General features: G+C 39.1%; 1 protein-coding gene across 1 annotated transcript in view; it reads right to left on the bottom strand.

Annotated features, from left to right (window-relative positions):
- Positions 1-10,686, bottom strand: part of CFAP47 (cilia and flagella associated protein 47) — a 562,540-nt gene that overhangs the window by 514,402 nt on the left and 37,452 nt on the right. Inside the window, exons 9-10 of the mRNA XM_040468820.1 lie at positions 3,442-3,631; positions 2,228-2,441 (exon numbers count right to left, since the gene is read on the bottom strand). Of these exons, the coding sequence (XP_040324754.1) occupies positions 2,228-2,441; positions 3,442-3,631 (404 nt within the window). The remainder of the gene's footprint in view (positions 1-2,227; positions 2,442-3,441; positions 3,632-10,686) is intronic.

The following is a 10,686-nucleotide window of genomic DNA, read 5'->3' as shown; positions in this document are numbered from 1 at the left end:
AGAGAGAGAGAGAGAGAGAGAGAGAGAGAGAGAGAGAGAGAGAGAATCCCAAGCAGTTTCCACACTGCCAGCAGAGAGCTCGAGGAGGGGCTTGATCCCACAAACTGTGAGAACCAGAGCCAAAATCAAAAGTCAGGCACTTAACAAAATGAGCCACCAGGTGCCCCTGTTACCAATAATTTAATACATCATTAAATTTCATTACTTAAAATTACTAATTGCTAACCAGAAAATAACTAAATTTTGCATTTCTATTAGTATGGAAAAGAGTAAACTGAGAAAAATAATTTTGGCCATGATATAAATAGGAAATGCTTAGTCTTCTTCAAAAAAATATCTGGCATTTTTAGAACACATGATTAAGACTGACTTAGAAACAAAATATTAATATTACATTAACATGTCTATACAAATATATTTGTGTAAGCATAGGAAAGGATGGAAAAGAATACATTAAAAAAAAGTGTTTCCAACAAATACTTCTGTATGGGATGGAGTGCAATGAGTCAGAGGGAGGGATCAGTTTTCCTTTATTATACTACATAATTACTTAAAATGGAGTCTGAGCAATTTTTACACTCCTATGTTTCAGGGTATCTGTCAAACAAAAAAGAGCGAGAGAAAGGCTGGTATGGATAAAATCTGTAAAATGAAATAATAAGACAGGCTATATAAAAACCCAGAATCTTCCAATTGTGGATAATAAAACAATTATGGCCTAAAATCAAATGATATTGCAAGAAAATGGCTGTAAAATTAAGTGAGCTTAATGACTTACCAAAGGTAAAGAGACAAGCAGAGAAAACCCAGGGATATTATCAAGTTTAGATAGTCTATAGTAGCATACAAGCAGGCAGAAAAGAAACTCATTTCAATCTTACAGGTGTAAAAACCAGGATGCCTGGGTTTCTTCTAAGCCCTTGGAAGGCAGTAATTTCTTTGAGGTTTGGTGTGGGGAGTAAGCTTAGAAATTCCCTGGGCTTGCACCAATGGGTTAACAAGGCATAAACAATTACAAAGCCATAGGATGCTCACACCCAAGTTTGAGTAAACAAGATTAGGCGAATAACAATAGAGAAGGGGGGCTAAGGCCCCCAGAATAAAGGGGGGGGAGGCCAACGGCCCCCAAATGGGGGGGGGGAGGCAAGGGCCCCAATACAAACGTACACGAGATAAGCAAGATTAGGTATTCAGGGTGAAATTGCCCCCCAATTTAGTACTATAGCAGAAAGCTGCTTTCACAGGAAGGAAGGACCAAATTAGGTAAACAGGTAAATAGGGCTATAGACTGCTGCCATTGGAGTGACCCAAAGAGGAGCTGATTAGCAGAAGAAAAGGTGCCTTGTTAACCCTGAGGTTATATGCTCTGTCTTATCCCCTAGGCTAGCTAAGATAAACAGAGTCTCCTGTCTGCTAACAACCATCTGCCCATCTGCCCAGCACCAGGATTTTGGTTTATATTGACCCAAGCCCCTAACACCGTATATCTTCAAAATCCCCTTTCCCTCATGCCCATGAGTTAATGTTCACAAATTTATTGTCTCTTTGTGCACGCCCATGATGTCTGTAAGCCTTCTAATCTTAATAAATACAGAGCAAGAACCCTTATTCAGGGCTCTTGTCTTTTCCCGGATATTAGCCATCTCTTGCTTTTAATCCTGTGTCTGCTCTCTTGCTGGTCAAGAAAGTACTTTAGACTTAGAGTCTACAACAGTTTGAATGGATTTATATTAAGGTTTAACATCACTTTTGATCCTCATTATTGAGGTTTTAGTTCAATTTGGGGAGGGTTATGGGAAATGTGACTTTGAGGGGAACAAAGAGGATGATGATGACGATTATGATGTTTACTTTTATCTTAGAGAAATTGAAGCTGTCAACCATACTTAATGAATAGGACTACTATAAGAACTTGATACATTTTTTAAAGTGATTATTTCTATTATTCTATACTTGTCCACAGCATATTTTAATAATCATCTGGCAAACCATTCACTTCCTGTCAAGCACACAGTAGAGGTGACAAGAGGTTAGACGAAGCAAATACAGTAGCATTCAATAACCATCTCCTCCAATGTAAAACAAAAAAAGGACAAAGGAAATAAAATTTTATTACTATTATTATTATTGTCATCATTAATTTGTTACAGCAAGATCTGCTAAGACCTACATATCACGTTGGTAATTGTGCCTTTCAAAATTTCAGGTTTTTAATACAGCATGTTACCTGAAATGTTTATCCTGGTCTCCAGACCTGATACTTGCAGCTCGATCATTGGGAAAAGCTATCAGTGCATCCTTCAGTGACTCTTTACTTAGGTGATGATTGTGAAGGTGTGTCATGGTTGATTGAAGCATTGCAACAGGCGCACAGTCCTTGTATTCTGGCAAGTCTCTGACCACAAACTGTCCCGTTGGATTACTGACCAAAGGGGATATACCTTTTATAGAAGTGGATATTAAGTTAAATATTTTTTTTTAATTTCAGCTGTCCGAATAATTTCCATGTATTAATAGACTATACCATTGATTCTACCTTAAAATGAAGTCCCTAAACAAAGAAACACATTCAAAGAAATTCAAATAATTCATTAAAAAGTTTTTTAATGTTTATTTTTTTTTGAGAGAGAGAGAGAGAGAGAGAGAGTGCATGAGCAGGGTCAGAGAGAGGGAGACAGAGAATCCAAAGCAGGCTGCAGGCTCTGTGTCATCAGCACAGAGCTCGATGCAGGGCTTCAACACACGAACTGTGAGATCATGACCTGAGCTGAAGCCAGACACTTAACCTAGTGGGCCACCCAAGCGCCCCTACAAATAACCATTTAACAAATGAACCTACACAAAACAATTCTGAAATATAATGCATGCATAAAAAATAAAACATAGTAACTTGAAGGAATGCGTTAGCCCATATGACGCAAGTTTTCATAGATTACAGAGAGCTGAATATCAGTAATTTCATATGGCTCAAAGTATAAAAGATAATTGAGGATTACATGAAACAGCAGCAACGCAAAAATCCAAGGAGTGGTCAAAATTAGTTTACATTACAGACTCAAAAGAAAACATAGAACATGAAAAACATTAAAATATGTAAATTTTATAGATCTCTAAACCAGTACTATCACAAGTGTAATCCTCAAAATGGCAACATGAGCAAATGTTGGGGACATGTTAGAAATGCAAATTTTGGGGTTCTAACAAAGACCTATTTAACAATCATTTCTGGGATGTAGGACAGTGGTACCTATTTTAAGAAGGTTTATTTTAAGAAGGTTTAACCACATTTAAGAAGACTGCTTCCAGGTGATTTTGATGCATTCAAAGGTAAGAACCACAAGATTAGATTACATGTGATATACATAGCTAAGCAGTAAGTGTATTAAGATAATCCATATAACCTTCATTTAACAAAAAAGGTAAGGGTCAATAATAGCTTACCAGGATTAACTTTCATCACAACTTTCTTGGTGGAAGGTTTGCAGACACTCTTGAAATATAAATATATTTGATGAAAAGGTTTCAGAGATGTAGACTGAAAATTTTCATCTGCCACTGAGCCAATAATCTCTATCAATTGCTTCACTTTAAAGACACCTACTTGATGTGGAATGAATGAACAGATCACATTCTAAAAAAAGAAAAAGTAGTCAATTGCTATAGACTAAATGTCTGTGAACCCCCAAAACTCCTACGTTTAAGGCTAATACTCAGTGTGATGGAATTAGGAGATTAGGGCCTTTGGGAAGGGATTAGGTCATAGTGCTCTTACAAAACAGGCCCCACAAAGCTCCCTAGACCCTTCTACCATGTAAGAATACAACAAGAAGTCTACAACCAGGAAGAGGATCCTCACCCAACTGTGCTGGTGCCCTGATCTAGGACTCCTAGCCTCCAGAAGGGTGAGAAATAAATTTCTGTTGTTTATAAACCATACAATCTATGGCATTTTGTTATATCAGTCCAAATGGATTCTAAAAAATAATATTATACTGTTGGAAAAAATAAAAAGCAAATAAAAAAAACTTTATAAAATTTTACAGAGAGCTAGTTCATAACCATGACATGAAAGTGGCTTAGAAATTTGATATACGGCATTGACAAACATTTAAGATATATATTATTGGAAAATTCTTTGAGAAATTATTAAGAATGATAGTAGTGAAGCGCTTGAAGGATAGCAAATTAAGGATCTCCAAATACCCCCTCCTCCACAAACAGGAAGAGACCACTGGAATAATTGTCAAAATCAACTTTACCCAAATTTTAAAATTACCTAAAAGCTTATAAAAAATCCCAGAAGTATTTATTTAAGAAAAAAATAGCTGAATTTCTGAAAACATAACAGGCTTCATGGCATTTTTAGACACTGTGATCTGATGCTCCTATTCCCAGTTTTGTGCTGTCTTTGAAAATAGCCTTGCAACTATGGCAGCTGTGAAAACCGTTAGCCGAGTAGACAGGAGGGAAAAGAACAGATTTGGAGCTCTCCAAAAGCCCCACCACCAGAGAACTGTCCCTCTATGTCCAGTCTAGAAGCTAGCCAAAAAGCCTATTATAAGGGTATAATTTTCATTGACCTGGTTCAGAGCTCATTCTTTGTGAACAATTCTCTCCACTGAACCCCCTTCTCCTCCCGGCCCATCAAAAAATCAGCAGCAGGGCACTTGGGTGGCTCAGTCGGTTAAGCAATTAAGCATCTGACTTTGGCGCAGGTCCTGATCTCATGGTTCATGAGTTTGAGCCCCACATGGGCTCTGTGCTGACAGCTCAGAGCCTGAAGCCTGCTTCGGATTCTGTGTCTCCCTCTCTCTGACCCTCTCCCACTCATGCACGCACTCTCTCTCTCTCTCAAAAATAAGCAAACATTAAAATTTTTTTTTTACAAAATCAGCAGCAATTGTTAATCACAGCTAATAAGAGGAAAATAAGAGGCAAAACAAAACAAAAAAGGAAAAAGAAAGGAAAAGAGAAACAAAAAATGAAAACATTCAGAAGGCATTTGAAAAGCTCTGACACATTCCTGGTAATCTAGATGACGGTTTACATACCCAGGAAAGATTTGAGAAAGCTCCAATTTCTCATTTTTGCCTCACTTTGAGATGTTGTACAAGAAGGAATTAAAGGCCAAAAAGAGTTGTAAACTACCTGACAGAACAGTGAAGATTTGCCCCACCCAATACACTCACACAAAAGCTCTTAGCAAAGGCTGTGAGACTTACTGATTCAGGGAATTTAAGAGAAGCTCGGCCCAATCATTCACTGACCCCAAAATTAACTGAGAAGATCCTTGATTGGCTACACATAACAAAGAAAACAACCTTTACAGACTCAGTCTAAAAAAAAGCACTAAAGACAAAGAACAACAGAAACAAATAGCAATGACAATAAATCTTGGGGGTATCTGATTTCCAGAGTTGCCAAATACTATCATTTAAAATGCCCAGTTTTCAACAAAAAATTACAGGGCATGAAAAGAAATAGGAAAGTATAGCCAATACACAGAAAAACTCCAATCAATAGAAACTGCCTTGACGAAACTCACATGTTAAACTTACCATAGAGGATAAGTTGACTATTATAAATATGCTCAACTAATGGAAAATATGTCTAAAGATATAAGGAACAAGCGGGAATACATCAAACAAAGCCTTCTGCACAGCAAAGGAAACCATCCACAAAATGAAAAGGCAACCTAGGGGATGGGAGAAAATATCACTCATTAATCACCATCACTCAACATCACTAATCATCAGGGAATTGCAAATCAAAACTACAATGAAGTACCATGTCACACCCGAGAATGGGTATTATCAAAAAGACAAGAAATAGAAATAACAAGTGTTGGCAAGGATGTAGAGAAAAAGGAACCCTCCTATACTGTTGGAAGGAATGTAAAATGATGCAACTACTATGGAAAACAGGATGGAGTTCTTTAATCGATCAAAAATAGAACTACCATACAACCCAGCATTTCCACTTCTGGGTATTCATCCAAAGAAAATAAAAACATTAATTCAAAACACTCAAAACACTAACCCATTGCAGCATTACTTACAAGAGCCAAGACATTGAAACAACCTGACCATCCACCAAAGGATGAAGAGATAAAGAAAATACAGTATACGTATACAACAGAATATTATTTGCCAATAAAATAAGAAGAAAATCTTGCTATTTTTGACAACATGGATGTACCTTGAGGGCATTATGCTAAGTGAAATAAGTCAGACACAGAAAAACAAATACCATATGAACTGACTCACATGTGGAATCTAAACACAAAAAACAAAAAACCAAACTCACACATACACAGTACAGACTGGTGGTTGCAAGGGCAAGGGGAGGAGGATGGGCAAAATGGATGAAGGGGGTTAAAGGGTACAAATTTCCAGTTATAAAATTAATAAATCGGGGGATCCTGGGAAGATGGCGGTGTAGGAGGCCGCTGGGCTCACCGCGCGTCCTGCTAATCACTTAGATCCCACCCACACCTGCCTGAATAACCCAGAAAACCGCCAGAAGACTAGCAGAACAGAGTCTCCACAGCCAAGCACAGACGAGAGGCCCACGGAAGAGGGTAGGAAGGGCAGAGAGGCGGTGCATGCTCCACGGACTGGCGAGAGGGAGCCTGGGCGGAGGGGTGGCCTGCTGGCCAAGCAAAGCCCCCGAGTCTGGCTTGCAAAAGTGGAGGGGCCAGATGGAGTGTGTTCAGACAGCAAGCGGGATTTGACATCTGGAAGGTTATAAGTTACCAGCTCTGCTCAGAAAGCGGGAAGGCTGGAAGACAAAGGGAGGGAGAGCTGTTGAGCCCTGGACGACAGAGCTCAGCTTAGCGGGGAACAAAGGTGCTCGCCACCGCCATCTCCCTCGACCATCCCCCAGCCAAAATCCAAAAGGGACCCAGTTCCTGCCAGGGAACTTGCTTGTACCTCACAAACACCCAACACTGTACTTTTGCTGATCCATCCCTCTGGCAGGTCTGACTCCCTCAGCGGATCTCCCAAACAAAAGCGAGCTGAGCCTGGCCCTCCCACCCTTGTGCACCTTGCGGATCCACCCCAGCTCATACGCCAGATCCCCAGCACCACAAGCCTGGCAGTGTGCAAGTAGCCCAGACGGGCCACGCCACCCCACAGTGAATCCCGCCCCTAGGAGAGGGGAAGAGAAGGCACACACCAGTCTGACTGTGGCCCCAGTAGTTGGCTGGGGGCAGACACCAGGTCTGATTGCGGCCCTGCCCAAAAACGCAAGTTATTCAAGACAGCACAGGGGAAGTGCCCCACAGTCCTGCACCACTCCAGGGACTATCCAAAATGATACAATGGAAGAATTCGCCTCAGAAAAACGTCCAGGAAATAACAACAGTTAACGAACTGATCAAAAAGGATTTAAACAATATAACAGAAAATGAATTTAGAATAATAGTCATAAAATTAATCGCTGGGCTTGAAAACAGTATAAAGGACAGCAGAGAATCTCTTGCTACAGAGATCAAGGGATTAAGGAACAGTCAGGAGGAGCTAAAAACTGCTATCAATGAGTTGCAAATTAAAATGGAGACAACTACAGCTCGGATTGAAGAGGCAGAGGAGAGAATAGGTGAACTAGAAGATAAAATTATGGAAAAAGAAGAAGCTGAGAAAAAGATTAAAAAAATCCAGGAGTATGAGGGGAAAATTAGAGAACTAAGTGATGCACTAAAGAGAAATAATCTACGCATACTTGGTATTCCAGAGGAGGAAGAGAGAGGGAAAGGTGCTGAAGGGGTACTTGAAGAAATCATAGCTGAGAACTTCCCTGATCTGGGGAAGGAAAAAGGCATTGAAATCCAAGAGGCACAGAGAACTCCCTTCAGACGTAACTTGAATCGACTTCTGCACGACATATCATAGTGAAACTGGCAAAATACAAGGATAAAGAGAAAATTCTGAAAGCAGCTAGGGATAAATGTGCTCTAACATATAAAGGGAGACCAATAAGACTCGTGACCGATCTCTCTACTGAAACTTGGCAGGCCAGAAAGGAATGACAGGAGATCTTTATTGTGAAGAACAGAAAAAATATGCAGCCAAGAATCCTTTATCCAGCAAGTCTGTCATTTAGAATAGAAGGAGAGATAAAGGTCTTCCCAAACAAACAAAAACTGAAGGAATTCGTCACCACTAAACCAGCCCTACAAGAGATCCTAAGGGGGATCCTGTGAGACAAAGTACCAGAGACATCACTACAAGCATGAAACCTACGGACAACACGACGACTCTAAACCCATATCTCTCTATAATAACACTGAATGTAACTGGACTAAATGCACCAACCAAAAGACATAGGGTATCAGAATGGAAAAAACAACAAGACCCATCTATTTGCTGTCTACAAGAGACTCATTTTAGACCTGAGGACACCTTCAGATTGAGAGTGAGGGGATGGAGAACTATGTATCATGCTACTGGAAGCCAAAAGAAAGCTGGAGTAGCCATACTTACATCAGACAAACTAGACTTTAAATTAAAGGCTGTCACAAGAGATGAAGAAGGGCATTATATAATAATCACAGGGTCTATCCATCAGGAAGAGCTAACAATTACAAATGTCTATGCGCCGAATAAAGGAGCCCCCAAATATATAAAACAATTACTCACAAACATAAACAACCTTATTGATAAGAATGTGGTAATTGCAGGGGACTTTAACACTCCACTTACAGCAATGGATAGATCATCTAGACACACGGTCAATAAAGAAACAAGGGCCCTGAATGATACAATGGATCAGATGGACTTGACAGATATATTTAGAACTCTGCATCCCAAAGCAATAGAACATACTTTTTTCTCGAGTGCACATGGAACATTCGCCAAGATAGATCACATACTGGGTCACAAAACAGCCCTTCATAAGTATACAACAATTGAGATCATACCATGCATACTTTCAGACCACAAGGCGATGAAGCTTGAAATCAACCAAGGAAAACGTCTGGAAAACCTCCAAAAGCATGGAGGTTAAAGAACACCCTACTAAAGAATGAATGGGTCAACCAGGCAACTAGAGAAGAAATTAAAAAATATATGGAAACAAATGAAAATGAAAATACAACAATCCAAACGCTTTGGGATGCAGCAAAGGCAGTCCTGAGAGGAAAATACATTGCAATCCAGGCCTATCTCAAGAAACAAGAAAAATCCCAAATGCAAAATCTAACAGCACACCTAAAGGAAATAGAAGCAGAACAGCAAAGACAGCCTAAACCCAGCAGAAGAAGAGAAATAATAAAGATCAGAGCAGAAATAAACAATATAGAATCTAAAAAAAACTGTAGAGCAGATCAACGAAACCAAGAGTTGGTTTTTTGAAAAAATAAACAAAATTGATAAACCTCTAGCCAGGCTTCTCAAAAAGAAAAGGGAGATGACCCAAATAGATAAAATCATGAATGAAAATGGAATTATTACAACCAATCCCTCAGAGATACAAGCAATTATCAGGGAATACTATGAAAAATTATATGCCAACAAACTGGACAACCTGGAAGAAATGGACAAATTCCTAAACACCCACACACTTCCAAAACTCAATCAGGAGGAAATAGAAAGCTTGAACAGACCCATAACCAGCGAAGAAATTGAATCAGTCATCAAAAATCTGCCAACAAATAAGAGTCCAGGACCAGATGGCTTCCCAGGGGAGTTCTATCAGACGTTTAAAGCAGAGATAATACCTATCCTTCACAAGTTATTCCAAAACATAGAAAGGGAAGGAAAACTCCCAGACTCATTCTATGAAGCCAGTATTACTTTGATTCCTAAACCAGACAGAGACCCAGTAAAAAAAGAGAACTACAGGCCAATATCCCTGATGAATATGGATGCAAATATTCTCAATAAGATACTAGCAAATCGAATTCAACAGCATATAAAAAGAATTATTCACCATGATCAAGCCAGATTCATTCTGGGATGCAGGGCTGGTTCAACATTCGCAAATCAATCAATGTGATACATCACATGAATAAAAGAAAAGATAAGAACCATAGGATCCTGTCAATCGATGCAGAAAAGGCCTTTGACAAAATTCAGCAACTTTCTTAATAAAAACCCTCAAGAAAGTCGGGATAGAAGGAACATACTTAAACATCATCAAAGCCATTTATGAAAAGCCCACAGCTAACATCATCGTCAATGGGGAAAAACTGAGAGCTTTTTCCCTGAGATCAATGTGACAGGGATGTCCACTCTCACCACTGTTGTTTAACATAGTGTTGGAAGTGCTAGCATCACCAATCAGACAACAAAAGGAAATCAAAGGCATCAAAATTGGCAAAGATGAAGTTAAGCTTTCACTTTTTGCAGATGACATGATATTATACATGGAAAATCCGATAAACTCCACCAGAAGTCTGCTAGAACTGATACATGAATTCGGCAAAGTTGCAGGATACAAAATCAATGTACAGAAATCAGTTGCATTCTTATACACTAATAATGAAGCAACAGAAAGACAAATAAAGAAACTGATCCCATTCACAATTGCACCAAGAAGCATAAAATACCTAGGGATAAATCTAACCAAAGATATAAAAGATCTGTATGCTGAAAACTAAAGAGAACTTATGAAGGAAATTGAAGAAGATATAAAGAAATGGAAAAACATTCCATGCTCATGGGTTGGAAGAATAAATATTGT

The sequence above is a fragment of the Herpailurus yagouaroundi genome, unplaced genomic scaffold, assembly GCF_014898765.1.
Source record: "Herpailurus yagouaroundi ecotype Mexico unplaced genomic scaffold, PumYag 67793, whole genome shotgun sequence".
NCBI classification, from domain to species: domain Eukaryota; kingdom Metazoa; phylum Chordata; class Mammalia; order Carnivora; family Felidae; genus Herpailurus; species Herpailurus yagouaroundi.
The sequence above is the reverse complement of the archived record's forward strand: the minus strand, read 5'-3'. Positions and strand labels throughout refer to the sequence as shown.